This window comes from Lepidochelys olivacea (assembly GCF_965140295.1).
Source record: "Lepidochelys olivacea isolate rLepOli2 genome assembly, chromosome: 20".
Classification (NCBI taxonomy): Eukaryota; Metazoa; Chordata; order Testudines; family Cheloniidae; genus Lepidochelys; species Lepidochelys olivacea.
In genome coordinates, this window is record NC_140430.1 from 2,134,605 (window position 1) to 2,151,890 (window position 17,286).

The 17,286-nt window shown below is 43.5% G+C and overlaps 1 protein-coding gene across 2 annotated transcripts in view; it reads right to left on the bottom strand.

Moving 5' to 3' along the window:
* The window catches only part of SARNP (SAP domain containing ribonucleoprotein), a 50,213-nt gene that overhangs the window by 15,916 nt on the left and 17,011 nt on the right, over positions 1 to 17,286 (bottom strand). Inside the window, exon 9 of one of the 2 annotated variants that reach the window (XM_084610611.1) lies at positions 16,132 to 16,200. The exons of the other annotated variant lie outside the window; for it this stretch is intronic. Within the exon in view, the coding sequence (XP_084466737.1) occupies positions 16,132 to 16,200 (69 nt within the window). The remainder of the gene's footprint in view (positions 1 to 16,131; positions 16,201 to 17,286) is intronic. 2 annotated transcript variants of the gene reach the window in all.

Here is a 17,286-nt window from a genome sequence, read left to right on the forward strand (position 1 = left end):
TACGGTATTTATGGTAAACAAGAGGCCACCTCAAGTTAAAGCTACTTGGCACAGGGAAAGTTTTCCCTTGAAGCGTCCAGCTGTTATTAAAAAGGAGCAATCGGGCGATTACTAAACACTATTTGAATTGCACATTAGCCACAGATTTAAAAAAAAAATCCATCCTATTCAAAACCAACAAGCGCAAAAACGGCAACACCACAGCAATGTTAACCCTTCCTGTGCATTGAGACAGTTTACATCCACACACCTCTATTTATGGAAGGGAGAACTTTTTATCCGGGGAAGTGGATCATATTTCAACTGTATTTTATCAGTTGAGGCCAATATGACTAGCCATTCTACCAGCCAGCAATGGTGGAGATAAATGTAGAATCAAACCACATTACAAGGCACTGGAACGCCAGTGAATTTGGGGTGCAAGGAAAAACCTTCAGGGTGCATCCTTGCTCATTGAAATGGACAGCACAGTCCTACTGTGCTGAAAATGAGTGTGTAAAAGTGTCCATGTAGGGTCCCCAGATTTATCCCCCCTCCAGGATTTCAGATCAAACTGGCTCAGTTTACAAGTCAAATGAAGGTTCTTCTATCTGCAGGCCTCACGCACTTCCCCTGGGACCTAGAAACGCAGCTGGGCTCTTTCCATCTGTGACCCCCAATGGTAAGTGATTCTGCAATCAGTACTGAGTTACAGATTTGGACAGAGGCCAAAGAGAATCCCCCACACTCTCCCATAGCAGCACTGGGAGCTCATGCAGGGCTAAGTACTCCTAGGTATCCCAGTGACTTAATATGTCCATTCTATAGGATAGACAATAAATGAAAATTTATTAACATCAAAGCGATTTGATCCAACTCAGTACACAGGGAGTAGAGACTGGGAGTAATTAGTGGCCATTAAACTTAAAATCTATATATGGTCAAAAACTAAAAAGGCTATGGGATGAAGAACAAATGGCAATACACTATAGTACTTCAGAGCATTATTTCACGACAGAGATTCATTAGGACAGGCTTTGAATTAATCAGATTAATAAACCAGATTAAATGCAAGATTCCCAACACACACAAGCGAGAGAGTTAGCAATAGCTCTGAGTCCTTCGTTCACCATTTTATACTTGGTTTCTCTTTTTGCAGAGTGGCAGAGACAAAGAACGGGTTGATTAACTCCCTTCCATGACCAACTTTGCTTGGCTGAATTCCCCTGTAGGCTGGTGAGCAGAGGCATTATTGGCGTTTAATTATTTAAGGTGAACGAAGAATCGAAATATGTCATTTGTATGACAGTACTCCTTAGAGGTCCCAACCAAGATCAGGGCATTGTGCTGGGCACTGCCCAAACACGGAGCAAGAGACTGGCCTTGCATCAAAGAGCTAACAATCTTCATAGGCATTACAGAGAGTGGGAGAAAGGCGTTCCAGTGTCCAGGATACCAGCCTGCGACAAGCCGGAGACTCAGGTGCTCAACTCCCTGCTCCGCCACCAATGACCCATTCCTCTGGGCCTCAATTTCACCTGTACAAGGGTGCTAACAGCACTTCCCTACCTCACAGGGGTGCTGTAAGGGTAAATACAGCAAAGATAAGGTGCTCAGATGCTAGGGCAATGATGGCCATAGACGTACATTAGGTGGATTACGCTTTGCAGCTCAGAAAGAGGCAGAGATTAATCGACAGGCTCAAGGTAGCACAGAAAGTGTGTGGGAGAACTGGGAACTGAACCCAGATCTCCTGAGTCTTGGTCCAGAGCCATAGCCACAGCCACAAGATTGTCGCTCTGAATTCGGAAAGCAAGAATTTTATTATGCAAAATTTATCTGTTGCCATATTTAAAAGGCATGCAAGTACTGAAAATCTTGTCTATCATCAAGCATACCTGATATCATCCATCGAATTAGTCCAGCTACTCTGGATGTTAGCCACTTCAAACGCCTTACAAAATACTCAGGAGTGTCTCTCTGGTTTGGAATAACAAGGCAGTAGAAGTACACCCAGTAGAAAAGTAATACATATTTGTCCTTTTCTATTTGCTTCATGGCTTAAGGTTTCTGTGGTGCCAACAAAAGCAGCCACAAATTCAGGGAGATGGGAAGATCAATGAAGGAGCAGATTTTTTGCAAATATTTTGTCAGGATCAAAATGTTGCTAGTTTTTAAACCTCCACATACATTTTTCAAGGATTTCAGATCACATCCAGAGAAAAATTTGCTGGCCAAAAACATTTAAGACAGTTTAACCTCTAAACAAGATCCAAAGAGAAATGAAGAAATAGTAAGTGTTCCTTTTGCAGAAGACATATCTTATTAGAGGGAATAACCAGAGTAAGGAATAGATGTGTTAGGAATTTCCAAATTATTAGTAACAGAAGTCAGGTTTCAGAGTAGCAGCCGTGTTAGTCTGTATCCGCAAAAAGAAAAGGAGGACTTGGGGCACCTTAGAGACTAACCAATTTATTTGAGCATAAGCTTTTGTGAGCTACAGCATGCATCTGATGAAGTGAGCTGTAGCTCAGGAAAGCTTATGCTCAAATAAATTTGTCTAAAGTGCCACAAGCACTCCTTTAAAAAAAAATAAATAAAAGGGAGTGAGGTTAACTCCCAGACCCTAATGCAAATCACTTTTCCAACACCATCAAGCTTAGGAGTCTGAGCCTAACCACTCATGCATGAGTCCAAAAGACTTACTGCTTTTTGTTTTAAATAGAGTTAAAATACTCAGCAATATAAATCTACTATGTTTTTGCAAAAGACAGGTCAATCAGAAAATCCCCTTAAAGCTAAACTAATATTATATTTAAAACCACTTTATGCCTAGGGCAGTAGGGTTTTACACAGCCATTTCCTGTGGGACTTTTGTAGGAAAGCTGACACACAAAGGTATTACTCAGATGGGCCTGAACCTAAACCCAGATCCGTTTGATGGCGTTCTGATCTGGATCAATCCATTTTGCAGCTCTGAGCTGCAAAGTAGTCTCAGAACTTTTTTAATGCATTCTTATGCTATCTCCTTGAACTGGGATGAGAGCTAGGAAAGCCTTTTTTCTTTAATAACTAACTAAATCAAAGCAGGCTTCCAATAGTGAGACGAAGCATTTTCCATAAGCTGAATTAGTTGGGATGATAATACTCTTAACAGCCTGATCGAAAGCCCCATGGGAGTCTTCCATTGATTTAATGCATTTTGGATCAGTTACATTTAGTGAGGCTCCACAATGTTCTGCAAGACTGTGTTAAAAAGTAAATCCATCGAAGCAAAAGCGGTACTCCAATTCCAAATCAAATGCCATAGCAACTCACTGAAAGTGTATTGATTTGACTGCATGGTAGGTTTTGGAGCTCACAGGACTCCCTCCGTAGTTGGTACTTTCAGAAAAATGTTGGAGAAGAAAAGTAATCCAACGAATGAGGGAAGGGAGTAAAATCACAGCAAGCAGCACTCAGAGATGTTTGACAGTTTTCTTAAGAGCAATGGAGAAAGCTTCTTAAATATCTTTATTAAAAAATTCAAAGGGTGGTACCGCAAACAGAACTTTTATAGGCTTAAGACCTTTACTGAAAAAAGCCCTAGCAGTTCATGCTACCACCTCTCACACACACTCACTCCTTCATTTTATGTGGGTTGGGTTTTTTGGTTTAACTTTTGTCTTTCCTGATGAACAGGGGTTAAAGAGAAACCTGACTTCGTTTCTCTCCTTCAAATTAGAATAGATCCTTGAAGGCTAAGAGCAAGAGCACCGTTTGCCATTCTCCCCCAGTCGCTCCTCCAAATTCCTGCAGCCAAGTGGTTCAACAGCCCCTGAATGGCATACATAATGACATCATTGATTGAACCATAATAGAAGGGAAAGGGGGAGTGGGGAAAAGATGTATTTGTGTTACAGACAAAAGATAAGTTCTGTTTCACAGCAGGGACAAACGAAGAACCAGATGACTGGACAGAGTGAGGTCACAGAGTCCCCCCCAGCATTGTCTTCCCTTTAAGCAACCCCTTCCCCACTCCCTAAAGGTTTGTTAGGGACGCAAATCCTTTTCAAATGGCACCGTGGATAAAGAAAAGATCAGGAGTCCTGCTGACCCCTCGCAGCTCCTCGCCATTTATTTTTAAAATGACATCGTGTGTGTGTCAGCGTGTGCAAAGAGGTTACAGGAGGGGAAGAGACAAACACGAAGAAAGGAGTAACTGTAAACACTACATTACTATTAACATTAAAGCCGTTACAAAGAGGAAAGGCAAAGCAAAAGGACAACAAAATAATGGAACGCCCCCGCCAGAACCACTCAATTACCGTGTTTTTAGATTTCACCATTTCTTCCTCTCCCCTAGACTGGCAGCCGTTTGGGGAAGCAACCTGCCACGAATCTGAAATTGGGGGCATACTTTGGGTATTGTGTTCATTAAGTGATGGTCAAACTGAAATATGCAAAACACCCTGAAGTCTGGAGGACAGGAGTTGGTTCAGTCCATTTGAGAGAAGGCATTTGCATAGTTCACATTCAGACTGAGTACACAGCGAAGGTTCTGGACGGTTTCAATGCAGGATTTTGGTTTGGCCTATGCCTAGCAGAAACACACCAAGTGAAATTATTTAGAGTGCACTGTTCGGGGGTGGGGGAAGATATGCAACCCTCCCCAAAAAGAGAACCACTCACAAGCCGGTAACCAAAATGGGGAGACAAAAACAGATGGTGTCACCAGTGTGACAAGAGAAACAAGACAGAGGGATTCTACAGTCCAGTGTCTAAAGTCTGAGGAAGCGTAAGAAAGACACTAATATTATCAGGAGGGACTAAAAGACTTTCCATTAAAGAGGGAGGAAGAAAAATGCTCACAAACTCAAGCAGGACAGTAGTTCTCTCCCCTCCACACAGCACTCACTGGTCACATGATCCTGGCTCTGCCTCCTCCTTGTTTTCAGCTTCTAAATTGTATCCAACAGCCACAAATGCCCTCAGGCCTTTCCTGTTATTGTTCCATATAAGCTGCTCAGTTCTGGAGTAGCCACAGGGATGTAACATGAATAGAAAAGGAGAAGTCCAGGAGACCCCTCCCTCAAAGGTTTACCTTACGGAAGCATTTGAGAACCAGGAGAAAAGGAAAACCAACAAGAGTGGTATGGCATGGCACACAAACTGCCAGCAACTCAGAAAAGGGCTAACGTACTAAACAGACACAAGGGGTAAAAATCCTAGCCTAGACAGATACTTGGGCCTCAATGTCTGGATACCCCCAACTTAAGCCACCTTAAAGGGGCTGATTTCCAGACAGAAGTTCCTCAGCACTTTTGGAAAGTGAGGTCCCTTTAGGGTTCTGGCCCCCTAGGTCTTGGAATTTTTTAAATAGCTCCTACAAGTATGGGTTGAATTTGACACCACGCCTGCCTTGAAAGGGCACAATCCAACGCAGTCTAACGTGAATACATAAGGGGTAGAATGAGCTCCCAGAAGAGATAGGAGTAAACTAGAGGCCCATACATTTACTAAAGCTTTTGCCACAGAGACAGCACAACATTAGTAAGTAGAGGAGGGAGGACCTAGAACCTTGGAGAGGTGAAGAGTTCGCTAGACGAAGAAGAATGCCTTGAAGACTTTGCTTAGATACAACAGTGCTAGGCACTTTGGAAAAATCAAAATGTACACTGAAAGAGATGGTTGGTGGGACAGAAACAGAGGAAGCCTCCTTGGAAGAACTGGATTTGGAGGAAGGATTGAAGAAGATAGGGAAAATTGGTCAGAGCTTATGGGCATCATGGAGATTGGAAAGTGCAGGGCACAGGATGACCTGAGAACAGAGCTACGCAGAGCCTTGCCATTGTTAATTCAGCACCTTGGGTAATTTACAGACCTATGAGCAGCTTAAAATCCAAGTCAAGGAATGAGAGCATGAAGCTGATATGGAAGGAAAGCCAGCGACAGGGCTGGAGAGATGCGTGATGTGGTATGGGCAAGGCGGAAAATTATGTTAGCTGCAGAATTTTGGATCTAATGGAGAAGGAAATTCAGATGAGGAGATGGCAGCAGCTCCAAGATTACTGCAAAAGGAACATGAAGGGGCCAGCCAAAGAGAACACCAGGACTGCAAAGGAAGGGGCTTGAGAATCTGGAGGGGTTTGCTCTGTCATCCAAAGACCACTTCCAACCACCCTTCCAATGTAGGTGCTGGTGAGGGTCTGAATAATAGCTGCCTCCTCCTTCGGCAATCACATTACAAGAGAAGAGCAAACTGGACAAAACCCATAGAGACAGAGTGACTTACACAACACTGGGCGGAGTTTTAGCCTCCATTGGCACAATGACTTTTTAGGGGAATGCCAGGGAAGCGCCCTCACCACTACCAAGCCAGCAGGAGAGAGAGTTCCCAGAAGAGTTATAACCACATGGGGATGAGACTGGGATTCTGTGCTTGAAGGAGCACAGTTCAAAAAAATCACACCACCCTGAACAATTTGTTACAAGTAACACCTAAGGGCCCTACTACTTTGTGCATTTAACTGCACTTGTATCTCATCAGCTTCACTGTTTCCCATTTATGTGGTTCATTCAACAAAGCAACAGGGGCGAGGAAAAACATTTAAAAACAGGAAAATGTGATTGTAAAGCCACAAAATCTGACAAAGACTCGGGGGGAAGGTGTTGTACCTGGAGCTGCTTTAAACTGTTTAATTAGATTTCAAATTGATTATATCCCTTTCAGAAAGCAACTTTTTACTGATTCCTACTTCTTTAAAATGCCCTGGCTATAGAAGAGCCTCTTCAAAGGAGGTGAAAACTATTTAATTTTCACACACAGAGACAGAAAGGCAGATTGGTGTCATTGCAGCTTCTGCAAAGCATTCAGCATCCCTCAAGGAAACGTTACTTTTTTAAGTAGGTTTACAAAGATTTCCAACAAATACACAGATTTCCCTTCTTTTAAAAAAAAAACAAAAAACAGAACTACTTACATTTTTGCACTCACAGGAAATTAAAAATCAAAATGCATTTTAGGATAAATTGTTATTTATTCAAAATGTAAATGGAGGAATTATAGAAGTCCAGAATGAAACAGAAAAGTAACTTCATCCTAATATTTTATATTAGTGTCTCACTTTTAACCGTCGGGGAATAATGAATTCCATGCTGGAGCTCAAACTCATGCACTTAATCTTCAGGGGATATTCAGTCATTTGTCAAACTTCTCCTGTTACATTTTGATTAACCATGGGCACGTTTTAAAATCTGGTTTTAGATGGAGTGGGGTAGGGGTGGGGAATCAGCAATTTTCAAACCTACCTATAACTCCTTAAAAGGATAAGCTTATCTAAATTACAACAGATCTTCATCCACACCTCAAGCAGCAATTGTGCATAGGATTTTCAAAGCTGTCCAAGAGTGAAAGTCAGTGGGAACTGGGCACTTTGGTGTCCTTCAAAAACCCTGCAACAGGAATGCTACAGACAGGAGGGAAAGGATTATTTTTCCTTCAGTGTAAGAACACTGTTCTCACAAAACAGAGACAGCAATGGCTCTTTAGCCACACTTCCTGTACCTTAAGTTCAGATGTCGATTGCTGTACGCAGCGTTGGCTAAGTAGACCATACAGATAAGCTAGGTCAGCACAGGGAGATAGCTAGGTCCCGGGAGTGGGAGAACTTGGACACAACCATTACTAGTCTAGAATTCTTGCAATGGTGTTTACTTAGCACCCCAAAAAAACTGCTAGGTGCATTACAGGGCAACAATGACAGGACAGTCTGTCACAAAAAGTTTACAATCCAGTAAAGGAATTCTGCCCGATAGACAAACCTGCCCACCTTCAGACAGTTGCAGACTGTTCACATTTCCTATTATTTCATAAAGGCCCCTTTTATTCTGCTCTCTACAAAGGAATTAAACTGCATGCTTGCAGGCTCATAACAGCATCAAACCCACATTAGTTTAGTACAGCTTTAAGATGCTTTTGTGTCCACATCTAACAGTAATAAGTTATACTATAACCTTGCTATAAACTAGAGGCTAAGACTGTGGACTTGAAAAAACAAACATCTCAAAACCAGGACATTAGGAATAACCATGCTGGAAAACAGTGGTCAGGCTCAGTTTGGGCTGGGTAGCCATTTTTAAACATGTGTTGAGTAGTTCAAACAATATGGTGGAGAAGGCTAAAAGAAATATCAAACTGAGAAATCTGCTTTGATAAGATCATCCTTACATAACCCATGTTATGGGAAGTGACACTTTAGACGCTGATCCAGAAGAGTGCTGAGTGCCTTCTACTTCCACTGAGTAAGTTGGGAGGTTGCAGGTGCTCAGCACCTTAGGGTAAATGAACCAGGAAGCCAGTCTGGGCCTCTTGTTAAAGCAGTTGTCACCCAAAGCACACCTACCAATGTGTTTTTTTTTAAAGTCTCTGGTGGGAGCTCTTAGTAGCTTAGTCCATGTATCAACTACTCTGGGTAAAGAAATTTTACCTTTTCTTACCTTTGGTTCCTGTACTGATTGGACAGTAGCTCATATAATCAATGGAGCACACACAGCCTCCCCCTCCCCCCACCACAACTGGAGCTTTCAATGAGGTCCCTTCTTACAACCCCTATCCATGGATTCTATTCCCTCCAGTTTGGAGTTCTTGAAAATCCTCCAGGGGATAAGCTGCTGGATTTCACAAATTTGCCTATTTGCTTTCAGTGGGAGACACATGAGGACTCATCACTTACCATAAATCTCCCTCTACGGTTCCACTATATGCCAGCCAGGGTACATGGGCTCAGGACTGGTGTGAAATTTACCATGGGTACCACTGATCTACCTCTATTTTCCCCTGCAAGTTGTAGTTCTCCCCATGCTCATTGCCAGTTTAATATACTGCTTCACTCCCTCTCCAAAGCCTCACCACACACTCCCTTTTGTGAGGCTATTTTTATGAGAAAAATCAGCTATAAATATCGTTTTAGTCTTTACATTCACCTTGCACCTAGGCACTTACTGGTTTCACTAAGGGTACAGCCCCACTAGGATTTGGGTTTCTTTCACAGGCAAACCAGTACATTACCCACGTGTATGCTAGCTCTATGGAGTTATTCCTTCTCATGCCTACATCCTGAGGAGTCCTGCCCTGCCCTATTCTTAAGCAGCCCAGATCAGTGAGCGCATTTCTTTTTAAGCCCACTGTATTAGCCTGCATTTGAGAGCTTTCTTACTGACCTTTGTCAAGAGGTGGTCTGGTGCTGAACTTAGCAGCAAACCAATATGTGAAAACATATTTTTGCCCCCTCCCCGCCATTCCCGAGTCCAGTTTCTAATCAGGTCTTTGTCACAGAAAGCTAATGATCACACAGACAGCGGCTGCAATTAGGAAATACAATCATCATACGTATGGAGACGAAGTTGCTGGCAGGGTGGGGGTGAGGGGGGCCATGCAAGAGAGGAGACATGAGTGTTAAGTAAAAGACTAGAAAGCATTCTTATTACAGGAGGGAAAACAAATCCATGTTTCACACTCACAGCCCTCCTTTAGCCATGCAGCCTGTGCCATCAACGCAGCCATGTGCAGGCCATTAGGTAGAGAAACTCCTTCTCCCAGCAATCCAGTGGGCGGGGGAGGAGGCAGCCTAGCTTACTACACCCTTGTGTTAAAATCTCCATGACTGCCAGCACTATTCTTCACCTTGTCACTTCCCATTATCCTAAATCAACAGGCCTGCATTCACAGCTACTCAAGTTAGAAAATGGTGAGGTTGGTTTTTAAGGGGATGGGGGGGAAGGAGGAGCAGCAAGGGGTGCAAACATACCAGACTGCTAGTTACGGTGTTGTGTAAGTGTGTCTCTCTCTCAGACACACACACACACACAGTGGAACACTAAGTCATACAGGTATTCTATCCAAGCTTTTTCTGAAACAAACATGGAAATTAAGGCTTTCAAATATTAGTACATAGTATATATATGCTAAAAAAAATTCAGAGACAATCTGCAACTGTTAAGTGTAGCCACAAGCCCTAATTTAGGAAGTGGTATCCCCACATTCATATTTTGCCTTATAGAATGACACATCTTAAGTTGAAGGAATCACGGGGGAACAACTGGGTCCAAATGACAACGTTTACTAAAGGTTTACAACATGCAAGAGCTAACTACATGAAGCACTGCTGCTCTGGCAGGGTTCTAGTGGCTTCTGAAGGTGCTGAGGGCCATTACTGGGCTCTCAGGTTATGTAAAGAGATATTCCCTCATGCCCATACACTGCAGACAGTAGAGGTTCCTTTTTTAATATACGTAGTGATGTAATACAAAGGGGTTTAGCAGCGTGAATTTGGGACTCTTCCAGATCACGCACAAACAATGAAGACAAGTTGTGCATGGCAACCCAAATGAGGGCTCACAAGATTTCTATGCCACGCCACTTTCGCTTCCTATTGTGTGTTATAGCAAAGTGTTTTTCAAATGATTTAGCATTTTGTTTTGTTTTTTAAAATGGAACTTTTTTTAACCCCCCCACCTGTAAATCTCAATGCTCAAATAAATTGGTTAGTGTCTAAGGTGCCAGAAGTACTCCTTTTCTTTTTACAAGGCATCTGGTACTTTTTGACACGGTGGGGCTACAAACTGGAGCTGTGCCTTTAAAAAGGAAAGATTTTCAGGGGGATGCACAGTACTTCTTCCTAGACCTGAAACTCTCGTGATACTGGCTGTTTCAATCTTCTTATTTTTAGGTATTTAAAAAAAGTTGCTCTGGGTAATTTGCAGAGGATTTTCTGTTTCCCTCTGAGTAGTGTACAGTTGGGCTAAGAGTAACTAAGGCATTGAGATTTACAGGTGGGGGGGTTAAAAAAAGTTCCATTTTAAAAAACAAAACAAAATGCTAAATCATTTGAAAAACCCTTTGCTAACGGTGGGATGAGAGATGTGAAAGGGCTTTTCGAGAAATCATTACGAGTCTAACTCATGCTCCAGTCCTAGTTTTTGCTGACCCAAGCAAACCATTTATCCTGCATACTGATGCCAGTTTGGAGGGTCTGGGAGCCGTCCTGTACCAGGAAGTGGAAGGCAAACGTAAACCTGTAGCCTTTGCCAGCCGAGGATTGTCTGATAGTGAAAGGTTTCAGAGTAACAGCCGTGTTAGTCTGTATTCGCAAAAAGAAAAGGAGGACTTGTGGCTGTGTACTGTAGCTCACGAAAGCTTATGCTCAAATAAATTGGTTAGTCTCTAAGGTGCCACAAGTACTCTTTTTCTTTTTGCGAATACAGACTAACACGGCTGTTACTCTGAAACTTGTTAGATGCCTTGTAGTGCTCTCGGACTGAACAGTGACCATTCCTCCGAGAAGAAAAACGTTTCTGTGGCAGGCTGGTTTTTAAGAACTCCCAGCTGTAAGAAGCTGCTCAGACGTTTGGAATATTCAGAGCAGTCCTGGTGGGGAAGAGATAGCAGGCAGAACACTGGGGAGGTGCTCAAAGGTGCAGGATATACACAAGCTATTATATGGATCTAAGCACCACAATGGTGTAGGGATGTGCTTATATATGTATGTATGTACGTTCGTTCGTTCTATGCACGTGCACAGATAGTGAATATACTCTCCTGTAGCACCTTTTAAACAAACTGTACCACAAGGCACTACAGAGGGCAAAAACAATAGTGAAGGAGAGAAATTAAGAGGTGTGAAGATAGAAGAGATGTTTTCAGGTATCCTTTAAGTCCTTTAAGACTACTCCAGATGCTGCAGAGGAGAAGGCTACCAGGCCAACAGGGCTGTGATTGTGCGCAGGGATGGCAAGGAAGACCTACAACACGAGCAGAGGCAAACAAGGTCTAGGAATCAGCTGGAGTCCACAGAAAGTTTAAAAAACAAGACAACTGGGAATGGAGCTTGCTGCTAAAACAAGCCAGGAACCAGTCCTAATATCTCCTGTACCAACTACAGAGCTCCCGAAGACTGAGCTTTGTGGATTTATAGCTGTCTCCATATGAGAGGTCTCGAGGAAGCTTCATTCTTCACATGATACCTAAACTGATGGAGGGTTTAGGAAGTCTCAGATTGAATACCGACGTGAAGCTCATGCCCTGACACCATCCTAGCTCAGCATAAGCCATTTGCAATTACCAGCAATGTCACAGAGCACCAAGCTGGTCTTATTAAATATAAATGCTTAGTGGGTAAGCTAGAAGGGGCTTCTTTTTCAGGTAGTTTTCTCCTTCCTGATCTGCCAACATCAGCATTTTCCCCCTCCTTTGCTTCTTTGGTGGTTAATATTTTCACATCCAGCGTTGGCAGGGGGTACTGGCCTGCAGGCAGAAAAATTATCCAGGAAAAGGATTCCTCCTCAGCACGTTATTATAAGTTTGCTGGAAGCCAAACAATTAAGCCAACTGTTTTCTCTCTCTCATTTAGATATTTTGTACACACACAAACTTTCTGCTGGGCTCCTGACCCCTGCTCTCCCTCAATATCACACAAACGTCATGAAATAATCAGCCTGCCAGCTCTGTCCACCTAATCTCAAACGATGAGTGCAATAATTCTCATCTGCCACCTGTAAAATAAACCCTCATTAAAGAGAATTAAACCGGAGCAGTGACTGGTAGCCATGTTAATTCTTATTTAACTCTTCCAAACCACAAAGACGACTTTTTCCATCAAAAAGTGCAGCCTTCCATCACTGCTGACTAATAACCAAGCTGGCATGTCTATGGAGCTCTCAAAGCACTGCAAATGCATTACACAAGCGTCACAGTAGCCATAGGAGACGACCAAGTTCTCATTCCATTTTACAGATAGCGAAACAGACACAGAAAGGTGAAGCAATTTACCTGAATCAGTGTCAGTGTAGAGAATGGACCCCAGAAGTCCTGCCTTCCAGTTTTCCCCACTCTAACCCCAGCTGACCATATCATCTCTAAAAAGAGATGTAGAATACATAGAAGCGCTCTTCTTTGCAACTGCCCTCTTCCACCCTCACTCGATGTCATCACAACCTGGTGTTTTGGACATCACAGTACTCTCTGTACCATGAACAACCATTCCCACACATGGTATCACTGAGTAATGGGTAGAAACCTATGTGTGTACACACACCGCATTGCGGTTAAAGAGACTTTGGAGTCAAGATTCCCTTTTTCCATTTACAGCTCTGGGAGGGAGTGTTTCTAGTGCTTAGAGTAGGGAACAAGGATTCAGGACTCCTGGATTCGATTTGCAATACTGCCCCAACTTAGTGCATGACCTCAAAACAGTCACTTCATCTCTCTGATCTCAACATCCATGGGGCTGAGGGTTAATCAGCCAACTGTCTGTAAGGCAGTTTGAGACCTCCACATTAAAGGAGAGACATAAAAGCCAATTACTTTGGTCATCTGCTCAGATAGGGAAAGGTATTTGATAATGCAATGCAGGGCATGGGGGGGGCTTTGTGCTTTTATGTTATCCCTAGAGCTTTGACTTTACATTTGGTGGCAATACTCTCAGCAGGAGACTTACAAGGCTATTTTATAGAAAAAAAGCAAACCAACCCCTTCTAGAAACGCTTCTGCATCACCAACTACCACGAAGCCTACCTATAAAACATGCAGCTATAACTCCAGCCCATGGGGAGCCAAGAGCTCTCGGTGTTACAGGGAGAGGGAAATTTACAGGTATGTGTATGGGCTAAGTAGGAATCAAGGGATGGTAGCTTCAGGTCAGAGGAACTGTGTTTTAACAGGAGGCTTCACAAGAGAGGATGGGGAGGGTGGGTTAGTACTAGGGGGAGATAAACGCTTCCTTGGTTTTATTTTGAACATTAATTTGATGGGCCTGTACCGCCAAGACCCAAGCAAGCACCTGCCCTCTGTTCTGCCAAAATCAACCTTTTCCTGCTAGGTCCCTTCTGAAATATTGGGGACTTTCCTCCCTTTTAGGTGAAGAGAAAGAGGATTTTAAACTTGAAAGATTTCACCCTGGAGGGCTAGTCAGGGGGTTCAATGAGTACAGATGAGTTCTCAGCCACTAATGCAGCTCTGCATTTGCTCCCTTCTCTCAGCAGGTCTGAAATCCCCCTTAAGCAATGATTCTCTCACCCCACCCCACCCCCCTTCCCTTCTTCCAAACCAATTTGAATAGGAAATGAAGTGTGGCTCTGTGGAGACAATGGCTTATTGTAAAGTTCTTGCTGCTACGCGGAGTATAAAAACCTGCCACGGCACATGTAAACATTAGCAACTGCCAGGCTCCTCTGTAATGAAAAGCTATAAAGAACACCCAGGTGGGAAGCACAATACTACAGGCTAATTAAAGTAACCAATAATATTCCTCACAGGAATGTGAGAGTGTGTTCCGCTCAGTGGGAGAAGCCACTGCTAAGCCTATGAACTCAGCTTCCTGATGGAACAGAAACAAAAAAAAAAGACATAGCACTGCAAAGGCTGCCATCACTGCTGGACACCTTGCTTTGTAAAAGGCACAAGGGCGGCATCTGGAGTTAAATCACAAGCCTAGAAGTCGGGCAAACTGGATGCTAGACCTAACTCTGCCATGGATTTGTGACCTTGGGCAAGTCGTTTCCCCATCCTGGTATGCCACCATCTGTAGAAGGGGATCAGTTCATTAATGAACTTAGCCTGTCATTTATGTTTGTAAAGCACTCATTCAGATCAGGTGCAGCACGTGACTGCTTTCGATCTCTTCAAGATTCTGGAGCAAAGTGTAACCATTGAAGGCCCTCTCAGAAATGCTGAGTGTTATTACAAAGCCCCAGATCTACAAGCTGCAGCCATGGACGCTGACAAGGCATATATCCTTTCTGAAAAACAACAGTTCCTAGTGACAGGGTTAATGATGTTTGAGCAGCCTCTCACCCTGACCTGCCCTTCCACATATTCCAGCTTTAATGCACTTGCCCGACTCCCCCACCCCCAAAGGGATGTGTGGGGGAGGAACAGTGGCCTCCAACACCAATTATTTTCTACATCACTGAACTTCCTGGCTCCACATTTGCAGAGTCTAGCATTTCACTCTGACTTGCTGAAGAAACAGATGCAGTAAAATGTCCACGGTACAAACCCCATGAGAGAAGAGGGGGTTATATATCAGTGGTGGAGGGAAGGGGACAAATCCATCCCCTTACACTCTTTCAAAGAGAGAAGAAGGGTTTCCAAACCCCACTGGCACAGCCATTGCAAATGGACAAGATTTTTCTTCACTTCCTGTCCTAGAGAGCTGTGCAGTGTCATTGTGCATGGTAAATCAAGGCTGCACTTCACCCCAGAGGAGAAGGTTATTCCTGTCTGATGTTTTGTGATTCAAGCTGCTGTATCAATGTAATAGGGTATTACTGATCTCCCTCTTTTCTATCTGTCTCCCCCAAACAGGACTAGATGAGGCTCTTTTCCCCTGTCCATTTTAATCTCTCCTACTGCAGAACATTTCTATGCAGGGGATTGTTGTACTGGTGATGATGCCTGTGCTCCCACACTCTTCCTCTTCCTCCTGAAATGTATACTGCCCTTCCCAGCTCACTCAACATCCTGTCACCAAAAAGATCCAGTCTCTCCAGGCAAGGTGGAATTGTGCTTCGTTCGCTGTAGTTCCAATCAGACGCGCTCAGTCAAATCCTGTGCGGACACACACACGAGCCTTTGAACCTAATGGCTAAGGGGACCTAGAGCTCTATCCGACATTTTCAATCATTTGATGCATTACAGTTTTGAGTCACTTTTCAAACTGAGCTCTGGAGCCTCCGATCCCAAGGGAAGTCATTACCTTGCGGAAAAAGATCAGTTGTGAAGACCGATCAGGTCTACCACCTATAGAACACAAGTCAAATGCCTGAAAACAATCCAATTATAAAGCCTCCTCAACTGTCTCTCCTTCCCACTTGTAACATTTTATGAAGACTATCTTGACAGCCCCTGGAAGGAAGCCCTCTATCCACCAGCCTGGCCTTGGCAGTCAGGCTTCCTCAAAACCAACAAAATTACAGCCAAACAAAGAGAGGAAAGGACTGGGGGTAAGGAAAACGATGCTGACAAGAGTCTTCATGTGGCGTGATGCATGGAGCCCTGTATCAGCAACAGGAGGTAAAAATCTCAGGAAGCAAGACAACTTAGAACTTTCACTATTCTGAGCACTGTGCTAATCTGTAGGTGCAGACAGTGTCCTAGAGGCCAATGCACCTTACCTTCTTGGAGGCTGAAGAGACATTCAAACCAAATCTTTGAGCCCTTTCCTTTAATTTATCCATGTTTACCTACAAAGACACAGGAAACAGTTTAACGTTTAAGTCATTGTCACTTGAACTGTAAGATAGGAAAACTAAAAGACCAACTGTGGCTGGGAGAGGGCAGCTCGTGAGAAGGGTCCCAGGACAGAGCAGCCCATTCTGATGGGTCTGTGGAAAATGTGGTCAAGCGAGAGACACTCCTGTGAGCACTCCCTCTCTGTGCTAGATCGGCAGACTCAGCCGCGACAGAGGGGAAGAAGAGCCACAAGGCAGAAATCTGTGCCCCGAATGAAACAGCCAAGAACTTCCAGAGAGCTGTATTCTGCTCAAGCTTCATTAACAGACATCTCTTAAAGCTCCAGTATTGGCCCAAAGGACAATGCTACAGATGGTGAATTCTCCCACTGAAGGACCAGCTCATTCAATGGATTCCTCTTTTTTTTTTTTTTTTTTACTGTAAATCAAATGAACTTAGTACTCTTCCTTCAGCAGCCAGATACAATTAACATGATGGAAGGAAACTTCCTGCCTCTCAGACAAACACACCAGCCATCTCTCTCCAACTCTTGTCGTTTTCAGTAACCACTGTGTTTCATTCTTACTCTTCAGGAACTATAGGACACATCCAGTCAAGCCCCATGTCAAGTTATTTTCCCTTGCTTTGCCCAGGTCACAAGCAATAGGGTTTCCCTTTGGGGAAGTATCCCACAGTCTAATGAATCCCAGTTTTGGATTTCATTGACAAGTCTTCTACAGTATGTGGTGCCATGGAAGAAAATGGGGTCCCTGACGCTAACCTACTTCTGAGCAGTATTTGAAAAACATCTTCCAAAAACACTCAGTACAAGAGAAACCTGGATTAGACCCCAAACTTGCTTAAATTAGCTTTCTGTTGCATCTTGCACCAATAATTTACCATGATCAAGCAGCAAGGTACTAAGCAGACTGTGAAGAAGTGGGAATATTCTTAATGTTTTTTCTGACTACAGTGTGGGTGCCTCAGTTTCCCCTACACATTTCTTAAGTATCTAGGTGGTGGGATAAGGGTATGTGATTGTTACAGAGCCCTAGAGGGCCAGTGTGATGGTGTCTGCATAGAGAATGGCCAACACC